General features: G+C 48.1%; 1 protein-coding gene across 2 annotated transcripts in view; it reads right to left on the bottom strand.

The window, feature by feature from the left end:
* Positions 1–20,290, bottom strand: part of IL2RA (interleukin 2 receptor subunit alpha) — a 39,722-nt gene extending 19,432 nt beyond the window's left edge. For both annotated transcript variants that reach the window (XM_074358168.1, XM_074358169.1), the window contains exon 1: positions 19,996–20,290. In XM_074358168.1, coding sequence (XP_074214269.1) covers positions 19,996–20,059 — 64 coding nt within the window. In that variant the 5' untranslated portion in view covers positions 20,060–20,290. The remainder of the gene's footprint in view (positions 1–19,995) is intronic.
* Positions 20,291–21,542: the final 1,252 nt, after the last annotated feature.

Raw genomic sequence — 21,542 nt, 5'->3', positions numbered from 1 at the left:
TCCCTGCAGGAGTGAGATTCAGAATACTGAGCAAGCAGGACCGCAGGGGCAGGAACCAGTGAGAAGGATTCCAGTGTGGGATGTAGCTGAGGGTGTGTGTGTGGGGTGGGATCCCTGTGTGCCACGTGTTAACACTTCAGTTGCTGATATATGGGAGGAACCAGGGAATGAGAAGGGCCATTTGAGAGGTTCAAAGTAGCAGACATTCACCAACAAGCTTGGAAGTATTTCAGTTTTTTAACAACCAATACGGTGAAGGCAGTGATTCTCAAAGCTTTTGGTATCAGGACCCTTTTACACTTCCCCCAAATTACTGAGGACCGCCCCCCCCCCGCCCCAAGCTTTTGTTTTTATGGGTTATATCAATTGTTATTTACCATCATTATAAATTTAAACTGAGAAAGTTCAAAAGTACATATTTATTAATTCAGTTTAGGATAACAGTAGCAAGCCAGTACACTAACATAAATAATTTTTGTGAAAAATGATATTTTCTAAAACAAACAAACAAAAAACCGTAGTGAGATGAGAGGCATTTTTTTTTTTACATTTTTGCAAACTTTTAAAACGGCTGGCTCACTAGAAGAAGGTGGATTCTCACATTTCTTTCTGTGTTCAAGCCGTTCAGTATGTTGTTCTGATTAAAGTAAATGAAGAAGATCCAGCCTCTCACTGTTAGAAAAGGGAGAGGCATTTTAACAGCCCTTCAGAGAGCTGTGGGTGCTCTTTGACACCAGCTGCACAGGTGGGTGTCCCTCCGTTGTTATTTGCAGGTCAGTGACCTGTTAGACTGAAATCATCTGCTTAGCTCTTTGAGAGGATCTTGCGCCCACACCTCCCCTCTTAGCACCATGTATCAGTCATTTGGGAAAGAAATGGTTCACTGAGTTGTGCTGATCTTCCAAGTACTGACACATTCATTACATATCATAAAAAAAGTCAGATTTGTTCGTGTCACCTCTGATCTCATCAGAAAAATTTTTGAGTATTGGGAACTGATCAAGTTCATACTGGCAACACAGGTTTCCAAAATTCTCAACTTGCTCCAGTTTGATCATTTAATCAAAATTTATCATTTGTCATTGTCAAGCCTCAAAATTTACCACAGTACATCATACTGTGAGTTATTTTCCTTGAAGAGAGAGGCTCACTGTTCAATTTCAAGAAATGCTTGCAGACTATATACTTTGAGAACACAGAGGCTCAGATTGTAACCACAGACCCCTCTAGCCAAGAATGTCTTACCTTCTCCTAATTCCAAACTCACCAGCTGGCCGCATCTGGGGCCAGCCTGCAGCTCTTCTCCTAGGACATTTGGGTTCATATTCCCAGGGGGAATGATCTCAAAAGGGAAAAATAATAAACCAGTGAGGAAAGCTCCCATTAAGAAAGAAAGAACAGCAAATTGAAAAGCCGACACCTGCCAAAGAAGAAACAAAAGACCAGAAATGATATGAATTTTTAATAAGCTTTTAGTGTCCTAAAAGGGATGAGGAAGAATATGGGAAATACGAGGCAGGGATAAGAAAACCTAGAGTTTGGTTAAAGCAGCTGAAATAAAGGACTCAGCAGCTGGATTGAACACAAATATAGCAGGAGTACAAATTAAGAATTTGGCAGACTAGGCTGAGAAACTTTCCAAAAAGAATCAGGTAGGAGTAATGCCAAGTCAGGTGATGTCAAGGCTAGAAAAACGTATCTTAGTTTTGTCAATTTTTGTTTTATATATTTTGAGGCCATGTTATTGGATACATACAAGTGTATATCTTCCTGGTGTATTGAATTGTTATCAACATTACATGACCTTTGGATTTCTATAAATTTTTTTAAACTACGGAGTTTGGTCCATTTACATAGATTATAAGTACTAATGCATTTGGATTACATTGGATTATTTTGTTCGAATGATGTATTTCAAAAAGAAAGGTAATGAGCCCAGTAGGAAAGTGTGGGTGGCAAGAAGAGATGGTGAGCAAAGTTAAACTTGTGAGGGACTCTAACCCCATACTGACTGTGTAAAACCATCAAAACGTCTTTTTTGTAGGGTTAAAAAGGTATCAAGATAGAACTAAAATCCTGGAAGTCAGGAAGGTGAGTGGAATTAAAGAATACTAAGGTTATTTATTGTTTGGAAGGAGGGTTATAATTCTAATTAAATTTGGACTTTGTAAAATCTAGGTTCATGTTAAAATTTTGAAAATGACATGTAAAATGACAGAGTAAAGTGAATGCCTTACAAACTAGTAAAGAGAAAAGAATGGAATTGAATAAAAACCTCTAAGTCGAAAGAAGGGAGAAAAATGCATAGAAAGAAAAGAGAAAAATAAGCTAGTGGGAATCAATCCAAATATATTATCATATATTGATATATGTGATAGCCAATGTAATGGACTAACTCTGCAGTTAAACAAAACAGAATTTTTTCAAAAAATAAAGGAATATGATGTTTGTAAGAGACATTCTTAAAGCATGAGGGCTCTGATAGCTTGAAACTAAAAGAATGGCCATTACAATCCAAAAGAATGTTACATATTAATTAATATCAGACTTCAAGGCAAAAGCATTAGTAGAAATCCAGAACCTTGTTAAAGTTTTGATTTACCAGAAGAATATAAAAATTCTTTACTTCTATGCACCCACTAACAGCTTCCAAACATACAAAGCAAATACCAAGAAAACATAAAAACTCTTTACTTATATGTACCTAACAACATAACTTCAAAATATATAAAGCAATTGTTGACAGAACGAGGATAAATTTACAAAGCTACCATCATAATGAGAGATTTTAACAAAGCCTTTCTTTATGATGGATAGATGAAGCAGACGAGACAAAATCGGTAGCAATGTACAAAACCTGACAGACCTAATGAACAAAGTTGATATGGTGGGTAACTAAAGAGAACTACTCCAACAAGAGCAGAATCCACTTTACTTTCAAGCACACATGGGACATTAATATGGTAAGAGTGGAGCTGAAGGTTACAGAGGGGGGTGTTTTTGGGGAAATGAAAGTCTAGATCAAGAATAAAGAGAAAGAAAAAACCAACAAGAGAGGCATGTTGTGTAGACCCATGAGGACAGTGCACCATGGACAGATTACAATGACTAACTCAACTCTGGGCCTAAACATGAAATGAATAAACAAATAAGTTAAATAAAGTGAAAACCAAAGCAAAGTTTTAATGTAAAATCAACAGGTCTCCAGGGCACAGTAAGAGCAGCTCAAAAAACAGGGAGGGGTTACCTACTCTGGCATCAAAGGACGGCTCCCTGTGATGCTTTGCTCCAGCTTCCACTTAACATTGCCACTGGGGTTCTCGTCAAGTCCATCGGATGAAAGAATGCAGAGGCATGAGAACCAGAGAGCAGAGAAGTAAAGCTACGTTTGCCTGCAGATCATGTGACGGTGTATCTAGTAAACCCAAGGAAGTCAATGGTGGAAGTCATGAAATAATGAAATGCATTTAAAAGCTAGCAGTCAGCCGTGACACTGAAGAAGGGTGGCAGGGGCGGGGGAGGGAAGGAGGCACTCTTTACAGGATAATGCCTGCCAAGGGATGTAGAAAGCTGGATGGCATGGGAATTAAGTGTGGAAAGATAGGGTTGCAAGGGAATTCCTTTGAGTGAAAAAAGCCAATTTCAAAGGTTACGTATTGTGTGATTCCATTCACATAGCAGTCTTAAAACAACAAAATATGGAGATGGAGAGCCGCTTGGTGGTTGCCCAGGATGAGGAAGGAGGGAGGCAGTAACCCTGTGGCTGCATAAGGGTAGCAGGAGGAATCCTTGTGATCAGAACCGCTGTGTGTCTCGGTGATGGTGGTGAATTTACACATGGGATAAAGTTGCATAGAACTAAAGCCACACGTGCACTAATGAGTTCATATGAAATTGGTGAGATCTGAATGAGACTGATGGAGCGTATCAATGTCAACTTCCTGGTTGGGATATCATGCTGTAATGACAGGGGACACTGAACGATGTCTCTGTCGGATCTCTATGTTATTATTTACACCTGCCCATGAGTCTGTGATTATCTCAAAAAGTTAAAGTCCAACAAACACACGAACCATCCTCTGCTCGTCTTCTTTTCCTTGTTTCTCTTGACGACCCTCGCATTTCCGTGCTGTGACACTTCAGCGTCCCCCTTAAATCCCACCTCCCCTTTGCTGTCCTGTTGAATCCCTTCCCAAGAGTCGTCAGCGGGACGGACCTCTGTGGTCCGCTTGCCCTCGCCTCCTCTCGTCTCCTCTGACGCTCGCCGCTCACCTGCAGCCTTCCCAGCTGCACACCTGCCGTGGCCGTAGCATCTTAGCATTTCCCTCTACCTCCCGTCTCTCCCTGCCCCAGTATGTCTTTAAAATATTGTCAAGGCAAGCATCACTGGGTCCGTGGCACAGAACTGATGGCACTAGTGACATAGTGAGTGGCTGCAGGTGAGCTGTTCTGCACCTCTGTGACTGACCTCTGGTTACGACAACGACCACCCTCCCCCTTTTTCCTTTGATCCAGGAGGCGGGTTTGTCAAACACAGACTCAGTTTTTGTTGAGAGGTATTGACAGCATTTCTTTGCTTTACTCTGGGGATCGAGTCTGCCCATCAAATAGCAGGTGGCAGATTCCTCAGAGCCGTTAAGGATCACATGACCACAGGAGCTCCTAAGATATTCCAAGACACTGTCTTTGCCTTGCTGACTGGTCCTCAGGGCCTCCTGCGTGGTGCCGTGGTGGGGAATCCTGCCCCGCCCTGAGCCAGGGGAGGGGTCAGCCAGCTCTTGACTGTTCTGCATTTCAGGGATGAACAGGGGGTCACCTGGCATGCTCGGCAGAACAGGTCACCCAGGCCGAGGGACTGTTACGTTCAGGGGACTGTAAGTGGACAGTTTCGCTGGAGTTTGAGTTGCAAGGGTGTGACTGACAGAAATGTATCAGTGAAAATGACATAGCGAAAGCATCCTGATATCTGTAAAAATGCCCACGAATCCTGTCACCATTACGATTTACGAGCATTGTTGTTTTAGGACCAAATGATAAAATATGCAAGGTTCCTTTGTGAGGGGGAAAAATACTTAAAAATGTTAACTACTTAAAGCTTGATCGTGTCAGAAACAAGGAAATGGAGTTTCTTTTGAATTCCTCTTCTGAGAACTATTTATGAGAAGTCTGCATTAGTTCCTTCCTCTCACCTGCGTTCACGTGAACCCTTTGTCATGGATGTCACATTTATTAAAATACCGTCGACTTCCTGATCACTGCCAACCAGCTCCGCACGGTTTAGCCTGAAGATGTCCAGTCCTTTCTGCCTGTTGTTGGCCGTCCACATCACCTGCTATTTATTTAAACCATTTCCTCAACGTGGACAGCTGTAGGCACTGAGTGAGTGCTGGGGTGTATTGTCAGTCACGTCGATACTATTGTCTATGAATTCATTCGTTCGAACACACATCCATCTTTGTTTGGCATAAATGCTGAGTGGCAGAGAAAAGTTCGGGGTGACAGGGCTGTGGGCTGGGGGGATGGGGCTGGGGACATTAATGTCATCAAAGGAAGGGCACCTGCTTCCCAGGGTGGGGCTAGGAGGGGAGGCTGTGTGCTCTGGGGGAGACAGTCTCAGTGCACCTGAGCACGTTCTGCACTACAGTCTCATCCGTCATCTGTGAGTTCTGTCTGTTGTCTGACCTAGGGTTTCTGAGGCCCGGCTGAGCCTGGCGGGCCCAAAAGTCAGAGTTTCCACAGCCCAAATGAGTGACTCACGGCGGGTAAGACCCTCTGGGAGAACAGCTTTTGTCTTCATCAACACTTGTTACCAAAGAAAAAACAAGAGGTGGGGGGAACTGGTGGGGATTCAGTTATTTCCTCTTTACCTCGGAAAGGAAAAAGGGGGCTGGGAACCAAAAATATTTCTCCCAGCAGTTGTGCCCGAATCAAAACTCTCACGTTTCAGGGTCTCGAACGCTTCTGGGAGTGACAAGTTGGGCCAGGCTGTATTTTGCCCCTGGGAGTCTAGCTGACAACAAGCTTCTGCATGTGAAGGAGTTAACCACAGGCTTACCACAGAATGTCAACCTGATGAAAATTAAAGGGTTGTCAGATAAGGAAAACAAGAGGGGGAGAAACACACTCGTGTTCTTTCTCTGAAATCTAAAAGCCATTTTCCTTCGACTCTTTCAAACCTGTTTCTTGGGACAGAATAATGTTTTTAGTAGAAATGTGCTACGTTGGTGAACCCCTCCCCGCAACCCTGTCTCCCACAAGGGGAATCTTCTGCAGAATTAGAACGTGGAGTGAGATTGTCACCTGGATAGCCATGGAATTCCCACTGAGACTGTAAGGGATATCAGACGGGTAAGTGTGATGGCGGGTAGAAACTTAAGTCCCGAAGGGAAACATAGGGAAAGGGAAAAAGTCCCACGAAATGATGGAGATCTGGGGGACAAAGAGTTTCTCCTCAGAACCATTGCCCAGCCTGGGTGTCGAGCAGGGGCTGGCCACGGTGACAGGGGCCGGCCACGGTGACAGGGGCCCTAACTGTGTCAGGCACCCAAACCCACCTGGACAGAGCCTGGGGAGACCAGGGTCAGGTGTTGCCGGCAGCTGCCCCAACCTCCCCTCTCACACCCACCTCCGGGGGGCCTCCCGGGCCCCTCACTCTGGGTCCCTCTTCCTCCTGCCTCCTCTCCAGAGCCACGCTCAGTTATAAACAAGACACAAGTGTGCGCTGTCCAGATTAAAGGTCTGAGTCCCACCATCCCCAAATTCAGGTGGGAACCTGACTGTGATGGCGTTAGGGGGTGGGGCCTCTGGGATGCGACGGGCTCCTCGGGCTTGAGAGAGGAGAGAGCCGCCTCCCCTCTGCTCTCAGCCATGAGAACACAACACGGTAAGAAGGCAGCCATCTGCAACCCTGGAGGGCGCTCACCCCGCCCAGCCCTGCTGCGCTGGCCCCCTGGTCTCCCAGCCTCCCAGGCGGTGAGGAATGACGTTCTGTTGTTATGAGCCCCCCATCTTTGCAGCCTGCCTAGACTAAGACATAGGGAGACGCAATGCATTTTTGACGGGAATCAAGCCCTTCCATGGAGAATGCCCATCAGGACGTGGAAATGTGGGCCCCGCGCTGACAGAAGGGGAGATGCTGATGTAGGTTCTGGGGCTCTTGGTGCATCTGGGGCAGCCCTGATCGGCTTGTCTGCTGGGACTCGCTTAGACAAACAGCGATCAGCCTGAAGGTATCCCCCAGATCCACATGTGGGCAGGAGCTACCCCACAGGTAGAAAGAGGATAAGGACATTTCCGCATGGGTGGGTGGCAGGGTGGCTGACACAGGGTTGGGAACAGCTGATGTTGAGGGTGTCGATTAGGGTCACAAAGGTAGGGTAGGGAGGGATAAATTAGGGGTTAGGGATGAACAGACACACGTTACTATATATAAAGTAGATAAACAGCAAGGTCCTACCGTAGAGCACAGGGGGCTATATTCAGTTTCTTGCAATAACCTATAATGGAAAAGAATCTGAAAAGAAAATATGTACATATATGTATGTATATGTATAACTGAGTCACTTCGCTGCACACCTGAAATTAACATTGTAAATCAACTACACGTCCATAAAAAATTAAGAAAAAAAAGACTGTCGATTAAATGATACCCAACGCCCTCTCCTGGGCCCCAAGGACTGGCCTCCGAAAAGCAGACTCAACTGAAAGGGTTCTAATGGGTTCAGTCTGTGGGCTCAGCCTGGGCCCGTCTCCCGCAGCCAGCCCTGAAGGAAACACAGCCTTCCGTGTCCCCCAGAGCGCCCTTTAGCAGATCGGCTCTACGCCATTCCGGCCTTACCTCCACTCCCAGGTAGCGCCGGAATCATGGTGTCTGCTCATGGCGGTAGGAGGGCGCTATGTCTTTCAAAAGGCACCTCAGACTTAGAAGTATGACCACAGGGAACGGTCCTGCCAGGGGCACTCCTGCTGGGCTTCTTCTTGGATTTAAATCCAAGGTGGCTGCATTTTCCAAGGACGTGGGGACTTAAGATCTGTTATCATGACTCACCGAGAATTGCTTTGTGCTTAAGAGGACAAGTGGGGCCCATCAAGCAGGGAGCGGCTGCAGTGCGAACTAGCTAGACTGCCTTCCTTGGCGAGGACCCATGCCTCTGGCCCTGCTCGCGGGTGGGTGGGGCGCAGGCAGGGGAGCCTGGGGGGCTCAGGCAGCTCGGACAGCGCGGGGTTGAAGCGATTTTTTTGGTTATATATATACGTACTTTATTCAAGTGGAGTCAGTTTACAATGTGATGTCAATTTCTGGCTCACAGCACATGCTTCAGTCGTACATGAACATACATATATCCCTTTTCATATTCTTTTTTACCACAAATTACTACAAGATATTGAATATAGTCCCCTGTGCTGTACAGTATGAACTTGTTGTTTATCTACCTTATATACAGTAGTTAAAATTTGCAAATCTTGAACTCCCAATTTATCCCTTCCCACCCCCTTCCTGCCCTCGTAACCGTAAGTTTGTTTCCTCTGTCTGTGAGTCTGTTTCTGTTTTTTAAATAAGTTCATTTGTCACTTTTTTAGATTCCATATGTAAGTGGTATCATTTGGTATTTTTCTTTCTCTTTCTGGCTTACTTCACTTCGAATGACAATGAAGGGGTTATTTTTTACTCCATAGGATGTCAGGATGGAAAGGGGCTTCAAGACCCTCTCTACAAATCTCCTCGTGTGCGTAGAGAGTGCCCACTTTGTCCAAGGTGTGTGAGTGCCAGGCGCCGTCCAGGGCACCATGTGCATAACAAGTGGCCTCTGCTGGCCTCACAGTCACCGGGGAAGTGGGCGATTATGAATATTTATGATAATTAATACAGTGATCATTGTATATCATAACATAATTAAAATAGTAAATATATGATAAACTAAGATATATTAACAAAATCTTATAGTCTGATTAATATAATTATAAGTAAGAATCATCTAATAATTATTAGATAGTCGTTCTTATTGGCTCCACATTATAAATGATGTCAGTGAGGCCCCGACAGAGTCAGTGACCTTCCTGGAGTCACACAGCCGGTGGGCCTGAAGCTAGTGTCTAGACCCGAGGCCTCGCAGGTGGAGGCGCTCTTGACCCCCGGGCCCCCATCTTTCCTCCCTGTGTCTCGGCTGCTTCCTGTTCCTGCGGCCCCTGTAGCCTCTGACGTCCCACCACACCGTCCTGCACGTGTCCTGTGTGGTGGGAGGGCTGTCGTGGTGTCTCGAGGGTGGGGCGGGGCAATGAGCCGGAGCTCGGAGAGTGGGTCTAACCTTCAGAGAAGGTCCGGGCTGGACCCTCCGGGTACCGGGGCTTGACTCGGGGTGTGGGACCAGTGAAGGGAAAGGAAGGAGGGTCTTGCCCAGGTTTCCTGGGCAGCTGGGTGGATGGTGGCGTCTCACTGGAACAGGAAGTGGAGGAGAAAGAGCTGCAGGTCTGGGTGACCGGAGCGAGAAGCCTACGAGGTGTCCCCACGGAAAGGCGCTCTGGGCCCGGGCTGTGCAGATCAGAGGTCCAGCAAGCCATGTGTTTGGAGCGCCTGCTATGGGTACCCTCAGCAGGCTGTGCCGGTCACCCGGGGCGGGGTGGTGTGTCATTGCCACCTTATACCTGCAGTAACTGAGGCCCACAGAGGTTTGAAGAGCCTGCCTACCACCAGCTCTCACCTGGATTACTCGGCACCTGCTCCCATCCCACCGGCTGTCAGTCATACGTGTGGACGCCAGTACCAACACTCTAAAGCCCAGATCACATCCATCCTGGCCTAAGATGCTCTGTGGTACCCGCTCCTCCCAGGATGCAGTCCAGGCCTCTGTATATGGCAAAGCTCTAGACATAGCTCATGCCCAGTTTCAAAAGCCTCCACCTTTGCCCCCCACCTGAGCTCTCCAGCCTGGTGGGACATGCCGCGTCTTTTGTCATTAACCTTGCCCATCACTTAGCTTCTACCTTCTTAACTTCTGCTTGTCCTGCTGGCCTCCCTCATCATTATTTTAATCTGGAAAGGGTCTCCCAGACCCTTCTCTTTAGTTTTGGGCATTCCTCTGCCCTCCCAGGCCACCTGCCATTTCTTTACACAGTGCTTCCCACACGGTGCCATGAGATGCCACCAGCCTGCTAATGCCTGTGGAGAATGGTACCCAACAATTGTTTTAAGAGAAAGTAAAGCCATACAAGGTCAAGCCAGGATCTGAATTCACACCTGTCGAATCCCAAACTCATGAGCCCTTTCCACCCTTCCAAGATGCTTTCTAGTTGGGAAGAATTCCAAGTAGGCATGTGAGACACGGAAGATTATTCCAGTAAGAGGGTGGGTACCTCTAGGCACCAAGCTTTGAAAATGCAGATGAAGGAGCTGTGTTTGCAGGACAGGAGGAGACCTGTGGGCCAGGGGCCTGGCACTGGGGGGCCCTGTGCGCAGAGGACATGTGGACAGACCAGGGCAGAAAGAACATGGGACGCCAGGCAGAGGAAATGTGCCACATAGGCAGCGGGGAATGATTTGAGCTTTTTGGTCAGGGAAAAGGCATCATGTAAGTTGCTTCCAGTGGGGATGGGTCAAAGAAGGCTGGCATGGGAATCGATGAGAACTGTTGACCGCTTGCTTCCTTTGTACAAGGATGGAGCAGGTAGCCAGGCTCCAGTGAGGATGATCACAGTGGTGCCTGACCCGTAGGGTGGCTGTGAGGCCTCTGTGAGGCAGTAAGTGCGGAGCAGGCAGCTGGGTGCCCCTGCTGGTCCGCAGCTCCTCTCCCACGAGGAGGTGGCGGAGGGCGGGATGCTCAGGTGGCCTGGCTACTCTGGTCACAGCTCCTCTCACAAGTGCATTGCAAACTCAGGCTAGAGGAGTGAGATTTAAGAAGCCCTGGGAGAGGGAAAGTGAAACTTGATGGCCTGGTGAGTGAAAGGCATTGAAAGCCAAAAGTGAAAAATAGGCAACGGCTTGAATGCACATCAGAGCTGAGATGCTCACACTTTGCGGTCTCCCTGCTCCCCGGGGTGTCAGCAGGATGTCTGGGGAAACTGCCCTTTTGTTTTATAAAGGTTTTGGGGTTTGTAAATTTTTTTTGTAGCTGTTTGTTTTGCTTTCCACTTAAAATAAGGAGTCTGCTCTTCACAGAGATCCTTTTATTCTAAATCAAGCTCTGAAAAGAGGTGTCACTACCACAGGGGCCGGAAATAGAGACCACACTCAGCTGGGTCTGAAGGCTCTTGCCGGGCTTCATGAGCCGGGGAAGCCGCTTTGACAGCCGTGGCCGCAGCCAGGAAAGATGTCAGACGCGCAGCCTCCCCTGAAACTCCCGGGAAACTCACAGAGCCCCGCGGCAGGAAGAAGCTGACGTCAACCTAGGCTTCGGGGATTTCAAGCAAAACTCTTAGAAACGATTCTTTTGCCCTTTGCTTGCTATCACGATCTTCCTCTCTGGAGATGGACCAGTTTGCTCTAAGGTCCTCATTTTATGAAAAAATATATATATACACACACATACATATTCATAGGATATATGTACACACACATAATACATACGTACATTTGTGTATACACGTATATGATACGTATGTACTATGTATATACATATATTCATGCACATATGTATATATACACATAGTATATACGTATATTTGTGTGTACAAGTATATAGACACATACATATACATATACATAGTGTGTATATGTATATATATTTTCAAAAAGAAACATTATTGCTTTGCTTTTAAGCACATAATGACATAAGCCAGACTGACTAGGTCTGCTCCCTCCCTTCCTCCGAGAGGAAGGTCCTTCCTGGACGTCAAGAACTGGGGAATGGCTCCCACACGGATGAGGGTGAGGCTGTGCCGCTGGCCAGCACTGTGCAGGAAGGGTACTTCTATGATACTTGGGGGCTGTGGGAGCAGCCCGTTTCCTCTTCAAGAAATGTAACTCCTCCCACCTGGAATGTTCCCATTTCCTCTGTCAGGGAGTTTCTTGAGCCAAAGAAGACTTCTGCACACCCTCAGTCTGTATTATTCTGGACTTACCATCTGCAGTGTTTGATTTTAATAACTTTAGTTGCCAGTGATGACAGAGCAAAGCTCTCAGTCCTGCCTTCTGTCCCAAACACTAGTGTAAACATGAGGCTGTTCTCGACTCAAGATGTAGGGGGACTCGCGTGAGGATGAACATCTGTGTGTTCCGTTCCCTGTCCCTTTGCACTTGCATTTTAGATCTTAACTGGGGTTGGCATTATCTGTGTGATTTATTTCTGTCCTGCTGGACGGTGGGTTCCTGGAGGGAAGGACTGGGTCACATTCATCTCCTAACCCTTTACCTGATGCGTACTAGTTACTCAGTAAGTATCTGCCGAATAAAGGAGTAAACAGAGGAATGAACCGGTAACTGAAAGTGATGTTGCAGGCAACACTGTCCCCAGCGAACCTCCTGGGTCCCTCCTCCACCTGTTACACCCGTCCTGTCTGTCGATGCTACCTCGGCAGCAGTGTTTTCACTCTGAAAAACCTCACAGCAGAGAAAACTCCCACCATCACCCTTAGAGGCTCACCTATCCCCGCCGCCTTTTTGAAAAATTATTGCTGAGAATACAAAAAGCAGGCAGGCTTCTGAAGGAGGTATCTATTTTGGGCCCAAACAGAAAAGAGTGGGTGATTCTGTGGGCAGAAATTCCTGAACACGGTGGGGTTGACTCATGCCTGGAGGTGCTCAGAATTTCCTCTGTTCCGTGGGCGGCTGGGGCAGACTTGGCTTGACTCAAGCGCTTTCTTTGAAGCGCAGTCAGATGCAGGAAAGACAGCCCTCTGCTGTCTCGGGGGAGGGGGAGGGGAACGCAGGATTCAGAGAATGTAAGATGCCAAGGGCCCAATGGGCCCTAAGAGGTCAGCCCCTGAGTAGACTCAGCGCAGCTCCTGGGCATTGGGGTCGGATTCTGTCGGAACAGGGGTGTTAATTTATGCCCAACCTCAGGAGCAGCGGGACATCCTCAGAGTAGACATTCTTCAGTTTTTTAAAATGTGAAAATAAACTTCTTTATGGAGAGCAGTTTAGGAAAAGCGTCAAGAAGGCAGGTGCTGCATGGAGCCTGCCTGGCTCCAATCCTAGCGCCCTCCTAGTTGGGAACCGCGGGACAACTTATTAACTCAGGTACAAAAATGGGGATGAGATGGGGGAGGGTAGAGCTCAGTGGTAGAGCGCATGCTTAGCATGCACGAGATCCTGGGTTCAGTTCCCAGTACCTCCATTAGAAAAACAAAAAAAGGATGAGAAAAAGAAAGGGGGATGAGGAAACAGCCAACCTGATTTTTAGGATTTATGGAAGTGACGCCGCGTTTTCACATAATGCCTGTAAGAGAGCACGCGGGCCATGAATATTAGCTCCTGTAATTATCATTTGCGTTTAAAATGCTTCTTGGAACAAGACAGAAAGCGAATAAGCCTCAAAGGAAAACCTGGGGACTGGCATCAGTGTCTGGGCCGGGCCTGCCCTCGCCAGCTGCCTGTTCTCCAGGGCACAGCTCCGCCCAGCCCTCCTCTGTCTCCCGGCCTCCTGGGGACCAGCGGGCTTCCCACGCTCTTGAGGGTGAAGGAATCAGTCCTCCCGCTCCGGCCCCGAGCACTGACTTTGTATTCTTTAGAAACCTGTTTCTCTTTCTTCTTTTGGGGAAAAAGTATGAAACTGTTCTGGTCTCCGGACACCCATGTGCTGCATCTGGAGAAAGGCGGGGGTGGGGACAGCTTGGAAAGGGGGAGACAGTGACCCAGGGAGCAGGTCTGGCTGATCAGACTCACGCTGCCCACCTTCCTCCTTCCCTTGTGACCTTCTGGTCACCCCCACCAGGACATCCACACTCTGGTGCCTTGGAGTTCGCTGCTACCCGAAATCTTCCTGCACTCAGGGTGCCTGGCACTGGGCTGAGAGCTGCGGGCAGAGCGGTGGGTTGAAAGCCGCGTGAGTTGGGTGGGTGGGCGCTCAGGATGCAGCCCCTGGGGCTGTGGCCTTGTGTTGTGTGTTCAGCTGGGGCTAGGACGGGGGCAAAATTGGGGTGTAGGGGGAAAAAAGACCCTGGACTTCCTGACTATTAACCAGAGCTGTCCTGTGGTCCCGGTGACGCTGATCCTGGGACCCACTGTGTGGACCAAGTCATGTGGGTAAACACGAGAGGATGAAAACGTGACCAGGGGACTCCGGTGCTTTTTGTCAGAGCAAAAGTATTAGTTTTTAATCAGATAATCACTAGTCATTTGAGCCTCAGTTTTCTTAGCATCCACACAAAAATGAAACGTGAAATTTTTGAAGTGTGGGTCATTTGTTTCGTTGCCCTCGTGAACCCCTCAGTCTTCAGTCCGCTCCTCAAGGAGCCTGATCAGTGTACAGCTTTCGCAAAATCATTAGGAAACAGCCCCCTCCAGCCACCTCCTGATGTTTACAAGCGCAAGTTCAGAGCCACCTTCTCCACGAAGCCTTTCTGCACGCCGCCGACCACTCTGCCATATTTGATCTGTGTCTTTCCCAGATTTGGTCTTCCCATCTGAGTCGCAAGTTCTGTGTGGGCGGACGTGACACGGATTTCTTCTCTCCCATGACAGCCTGGCTACTCCAAAATGGGGTTCAGGCGCCTACAACACGGGCCTCACGCAGGACCCCGTGTGAACCAGAATCTCAGTCCCCTCCCTGACATCGTGAATCGGATCTGGGGACGTGCTGCGCTGGGGACCTACTCCGAGGGAACGGAAATAAAATAATGCAATCAGACCGGCCATGGAATCATTCTTCTGTGGATTTCAATACCAACCACATCTTGAATCATTTGAGGAGCTTCAAAATAATGTTGCTGTTATGTCCAATTCTCATCCCCAGAGAGTCTGACCTAATGGGCCGTCACGGGCCTTGGGCGGGGCTGGAACGTTGTCTGTTAAAGTTCCCCAGATGCACACTGAATGCGCACTTGGTGCTGGAACCCCTGCTCTGAAAACACTGCCTGGCCAGACTTGTGTTTTCTCATTGATGGAAGCAAATCCCAGAGGAATCTCCAAACAAGTCAAACAGCCCAAAACTTCCTGAGTAATCTCAGGGTGGAAGATACCTAAAGCACCCAGCAACGCGTACATCGTTGTTTTCCCCTAAATGGGTGGCTTATCTGAAAGCCAGGTGGGGACTCAGTGATGGCTGTTGACTCATTGACAAGCACTGCTGGCTTCCCTTGGCAAGTCTTCAGGGTAGGAGTTGCTCAGATATTTCGTCTCCGTGGTTAGGCTGTCAGCAGTTTGAGAGCAAAGACTAAAACGTTTAACATCTCAGTAATCTTAACGCATGGATGGATGAATGGATGGATGGATGGATGGAGGGATGGGTGTGAGTCACTGGGAGTCGATGGGAAGCCATGCAGGGAATACTGGACTGGAATTTGGGGGGCCTGGGTTCTAGTCCTGGCTCCCCACTTTTCTGGCTTGCCTGGTGTCCTTGATTTGCCCTTGGTACCTTTTTCTTACTATCTTCTCTAGGCACCCGGCCCCTTAGGGTGCCTTTGCCAAGCCAGCTACGGCTCCCTCAGCAGGGAGGGTAACTTCCTGTGTCTCATCCTCTGGGTTCCTGACTGCGGCAGTTCAGCTAGTAAAGGACCCGATCGGAGGTCTTATCTGGGGATTGCTAGGGGGGCTGTAACCCTGAACACGATGCTCACAACTTCATATGGGATATGTGCAGTTTTCAAAGGAGCCCCTTAACAGTGCTCATCAAATTTTCTCGAGGACTCATCACTCGAGAGAGATTAAGCTAGGTGGAGTCTTGTGCTCACATTGCTCTTCCTGTTGAGAGATTCGGGAGGTGTGTATAGCAGTGATAAGTGAGGTCTGTCTGTCTGTGGTGAGGTTCTCTGGGCCATTTTCTCTCCCCTTTGGGCTACCTGGGGGGGTGGCCGGCTCCATCTAAGCAGAGTCTCCTGGAAAAGCTATTAGAAAGGGGAGCCAAAGAGGAAGGCAGGCGATGAGGAGGCTCGTTAAGGGCCTCCAGCCTTATCAGGTACCTGCCTACATGCAGAACAAGAGGGGAGGGGCTCAGGAAGTTTAGAGACCCCCAGCCTCCCCTGGGTGGGCTGTGACGGATGCCAGGGCGACACACTCGGTCAGCGCAGAGAGAAGGACTCCTAGGTTCTAAGTCCAGAGGGCTCAGGGGCTATCCCTTCGGCCTCCTGCCCAGTTTGGGAAATCTCTACACCACCTTTGACAAAATTTCAGTAGGCTCTGCTTAAACACTCCCAGAGGAGGGGAGTCCAGGACCTCGTGGAGAGGAAAAGGGCGACGGAACTCTTGACGCCGAGCGTTTGGCTGCTGGATGCTCACCAAACGCAAAGAAACCCGTGGTTCAGCTTCTACCTTCTCAGCGGAGCCCTCACCCGGCCTCCGTCCCCTCGATGCCCCTTCCTTTTCTGCTTCTCACTGCTGCCCAAAGTTTGGGGCCGGAGAGCCGACAGTGAACACAGGCCAAGAGTCCCTCTTGAAGCCAAGAACCCACACTGGGTGCTCTTGCCTTTGAAAAGTCTGCATGTCATTTATCCCCAGTGTCATCTTCTGGGAGGGGATTAAAGACATAGAAGCTGGAGGGCAGCAGAGAATAGCCAGAATTCCACCCCGTCCATCTTCCCAGCCAGCAGGTGCCCCCTCTGTGGCCCCCCGGAGGGTCTGACGGCCCGTACTGGACCACTTTCAGGGATGAAGGGCTTAGAGCTTTTTGAAGCAATCAATTGAATTAAGGTCATATTTCCTTTTCTCAGGGAATGGCGTGGGGTAGAGAGAAGAGAAATAGGTTCCCACACAAGCAAGACCTCCCCTGTGAGGAACAAGGACATGGTTTGAGGGCAGAAATTCCCAAAGAGGAAAGAGCAGAAGCCTCACCAGCAGTGAGCGGTGTTTCTGCCTTGCAGTTGACGACTGCAACCAAGTCACAGAAGCGTGGATCACGCTTCAGCGCAACGTAGTAGCCTTCAGGAGTTGGAAATAACCTTCGGGGAGATGTCAGCCTCGGCCCTCGAAGGCCTTCAAAGGTCTTAACCCAGACCCTGCTGTGTGTGTCTGCAGTTTGGACACTTTTTCATCCAAAAGTACCCCAGCGTGAAAAGACCTTTAAGCAGAGCTGATTGCACTTCCCGTTCAGAATGCTTGACACAGAGCAACAGGACTGGAAGGCAGTCTCAAGGTCATCTCTGTCAACCTCATCGTGTAGAGCAACTGAGGCCCAGGGACGTACAGCAATTTGCCCCAAATCACGCCATTCCCCTCCTCCAGCAACGGTCGTTCAGAGGCGCCTCGGCCTGCTTTCTGTTCCCTGCGAAGTTCCCTTTCCTCCTAATTCTTCTCTCCACTGACCTCGCGCACGTGCCCCACTTCCAAAGGGACCTCTGTTCATTTTTAAGGCTTCTGCTGATCATCCGGCAAAGAGGGGAGCAGGAAGCGACCTTGAACGGCCACCGTGCTGAGGGCCAGCCTGACTCAAGGGTGCCTGTGGCTATTAAAGGGGCGACTTCAACAAGGAACAACACAGGAGTGTCCAGACTACTCAACACTTTATCCAATGACACTAAGAAGGCTTCTCTTTGAGGTGAATGGGGTCAAACGCTAGGGCTGTACCGCTGGTACATTGGTACCCTGCTCTGGAGCAACTCCAGCTGACCGTTAATGAAATCAACTCTGTTTTGTGCCTCAGTTTTCTCAGATCTGAAAAGGAGCAGATGCACAGGTGGCAAACAGCGCTGCCTGCTTACGACACGCGGCTCTAAAGAAAGTTGCAGCTGGTGTATGAATGACTCCCTAAGTTCACCAAAGCCCTGCCCCTCCCAGGCGCCTCTTAACTCCGAGCAAGGAAACAGTGGTGATAACACTTTGGGACCTAGAGAGACTGAATGATGAAATGTGAAGGGTTAATTTAAACATTTGGTGTCTTAATGACAAACGTGTCGGTGGAAATTCCAGTGTGGGCAGCAGTCTTTACAAGAAGGGACAATTACACAAAAATACCGTCTTACTGGGTTTCCGCGCTGTGTGTCTGTCTGTGTGTGTGTTTTTTTGAGTCTAGGGGATAAAGATTTGATCACAGAATTCCTAGAATGAAAGAAAGATTATCAAGGCGTAGATAAACTCTCAGAATTTCCACAGTTCTGAGAAGGGCCCCTTGGATAACGTGCCTGCTAGCAATGTCAGGAGAATTCTCTCTTTAACCACATCCCAGGACCCAGTCATACAGAAACAGAAAACACCCACATTGACTAATGCAGCCCCTGTAACCCATCACAGTTTTAAATGGTGGCTTTGGAAATTTTCAGAATGAAAATCTGCCTTATGAATCAGCTAGAAATTGCATCTGTTGACAGTCTGATTTTGTTGGCGACCTCCCCCTTCTGAGGAATGAAAAGATTTTTTAAGACTGAGTTCCTCCCGGAGGAAGAAGTCTGAGATGAGATTATTTCTAACCCGGGAGTGGTTCCTAATCCATCTGTGGATCCCGGAAACTCAGCCCAGTTTATTTTCTTTGGCCGCCAAGCCCCCATCTGCCTCTGGACTGGCCTGTTTCCAGAGCCTCACGGCCTGTCTGCGGCACCTGTCTCTCCCTGCTCTCTGCCAGATTCCTCTCTGTGGCGCCCAGACCCTGTCTGCAGTGAGTAGGAAGGGCACAAGCCAGAGAGAGCTGGGTTTGAGTCCCAGCTCTGCCCCTGCCTGTGTGACCTGAGTCTGGGGTTCTTCTTCATCTGGTGGGTTTGTGACATCCAGGTTGAAAGCGAGGATCAGAGTCCTCACTCACCCCACTGCCACCCCAAGACCATTCGTAGCTTCAGAGAAGTCACCAACGGCTGGCGAGAACACAAGTTTACTTGAAACGTGTTTCCCAGAGATGGAGAGCATGATTAATTGGGAAGACTTTTTCTATTCTGGCCTGGGTGGACCTCCCACTTGGCCGAGGCCCTGCAGGGGCAGAAACCACGTTATAAGCCTTCCGAAAATCACGCCCGCTTTCACTCTAAAGTGAGGAAGATCCTGCACCTGGGTCAGTTCACAGCTCAGTGACTCGGTCATTTCCCCTAAGCAAGCAAAAAAGATTCCTTGTGTGCATCGCCGCATTTCACGTCTTAACACCTCTTTCTGTGGCCGCGTAGCGTAATTACACATCTAGAAATTAAGGATGTGAAATTATAGACTCTGCTATCTTATCTGCCTTCCTGCCTAAGCAGGGGAAGAAGTTACTAGAAAATTCACACTCAGTTAGGAAAGGGGTTTGAGGTAGAAGTTAGTGGTTTATTTCTAAAATAACTCTGACAAAACCCATTTGAAAGGATGAATGAAACTCAATACTTTCACATATGTATATACAGACACACACATACACGCATACATGTGTATATACACATAAGAACATAAAAAGAATTAAGGTTCCAAAAGCGATATGCTTATGTTTTCTAAAATTTCTGAAAAGTTGCACAGATAAGGAGCTTTGTAGGTATTATTTCCCAAGGCAGTAACAACGTATACATCCTTGACACTAAAGTTTTCTAAGATCTTAGATGACCCCAGTGTTTTTTTGTAGGAGTTGATGGCATCTCAGGTGCATTAGCCTGGCCCTAGAGAGATTGCTAATAGATTTTTAGCATTATCTTGCAGTGCAAAACTGCGTTCACTGGAAAATAAAATTTCTTGACAAATCTGCTCATTAGTACCCTGTTCACAAATAGCACACCACTCTATTCTTCCCGGAATCAACTGTCCAAGACTTTGAGTGACAGGCGGGCCCATCATTCCAAGTTCTCTTGATAGGCCGGTGACGATTGTGGCCCCAGTGGGTCATGGACGAAGTGGCAGAACCCAGGATTCAAGCCCCTTCTTGAAAGACCTCTTTCTACTGAGGTCCCTCTCTGATTCTGTGACCAGGGAGGGTTGACACCCTTAGCCTTCCCAAGACTCCGAGGGCACCCGTGACCCCTTACCTGTCACGCAGCCTGGTACCATGAGGACTATGAAGAGCCCCCACATCCGCAAGCGTGGCTCCATCTTCCCAGCACCTGGGGTCAGCTGCCTGTGAGGGGGTCGAGAAGAGAAGGTGTTTCTTTGCAGAATGCTGGGTTTGCTGTCAGCCTCTTGTCTGCATCGTGCTGGGAGGGTGGAGGAGGAAGAGACAGGTCCGCTCAGGTTGCCCTGCCTGCTGGTCCATCCAGTCTGAATGCCAGCCAGCCCTGGCTCTGTATAAGTATTAGCCTGGTTGGTTCAGCCAGGAAACCGTGCCTAGCACGCTCTTGTGTCATCTCAAATATAGGAAGTGGTTTCAACCAGGGTTTTTTTTTTTTTTTTTTATTTCAAGTTCAGTTGCTGGGAGGTGTGGGCTGGGGTTGGTGAGAAGGATTGAAGTTCGTTTATGAATCCTTCGTTCAGCTTCGCGCAGAAGAGGAGAGGGAGATTCCGCCTGCCGTGGAGGAGAGCTGAGCAAGTGCTTCTTGGCAGTTGTCTCATCAGGGGTTTCACCAGCTGATGTCACCGTGAGACTGAGGTCCTTCCCTGGACTCGCCGCTCCCTGAGGAGTCCGCAGGTGCCCCGTGAGACAGGGGAGCAAAGCCACACCAAGGGTGTGGAAGAGCAGTCATGGCCATAGATGGGAACTTCCTAAAGCTGTCTGACCACAGATGCCTTTAAAAAGTCTAGTGGAAAAAAAAATTAAAAATTAAAAAAAAAATTAAAAAAAAAAAGTCTGGTGGGCATCGGAGTGGGGTCTCCAAAATTCAGGTAACTGAAAAGGAAGCAGCAGACTGACCCATGCTCAGAATTCATGAATAATCTCCCAAGATTTATAATCAGTACTTGCCATAATTATTTCACCATGATGTCCTGGGTTCCTAAATGTGAGCTGTGATTTTATAAGACATTTTGCCACCAGATTTGTCTTTCTCTTAAAGGATCATTACTAAAAGTGGACTTTGGTTTTAAACTTTGGGCTTTTTTTTTTTTTCTTGAAGTACCATCAGTTACAATGTGTCAGTTTCTGGTGTACAGCACCATGTCCCAGTCATGCATACGCAGACATATATTCATTTTCATTAAAGGTATTACAAGGTATTGAATGTAGTTCCCTGTACTAGACAGAAGAAATTTTTAAAATCTATTTTTATATGTACTGGTTATTATTTGCAAATCTCAAGCTACCAAATTTATCCCTTCCCACCCCTCGCCTTTTTTTTTTTTCCAAAATTGCATAGTGCTTCCTTGTTTAATGGTCAGAGCTACCTTCTGATTTTCACGCAATGGTTGACTAGGTTTTCCTCTCTGGAAATTCATGTCCACTAGCAATCATCTAGTTATAGTCAAATACAATTTAAAAATATTAGAAAGCAAGCAAAAATATTGACAAAAGAAAGACCGTCTGGGCAAGCCAGAAGCAGTCGCTGGTTCTCGTATGTGTTACCTCTACCCCTGAAAGAACGGCAACTGGCACCTCTGGAAAGAGCCTTGGAATGCTGCACAGGAACTAAGAGTGGTTTCCAGA

The sequence above is a fragment of the Camelus bactrianus genome, chromosome 35 (assembly GCF_048773025.1).
Source record: "Camelus bactrianus isolate YW-2024 breed Bactrian camel chromosome 35, ASM4877302v1, whole genome shotgun sequence".
In the NCBI taxonomy this organism is placed as follows: Eukaryota; Metazoa; Chordata; class Mammalia; order Artiodactyla; family Camelidae; genus Camelus; species Camelus bactrianus.
The sequence above is the reverse complement of the archived record's forward strand: the minus strand, read 5'-3'. Positions and strand labels throughout refer to the sequence as shown.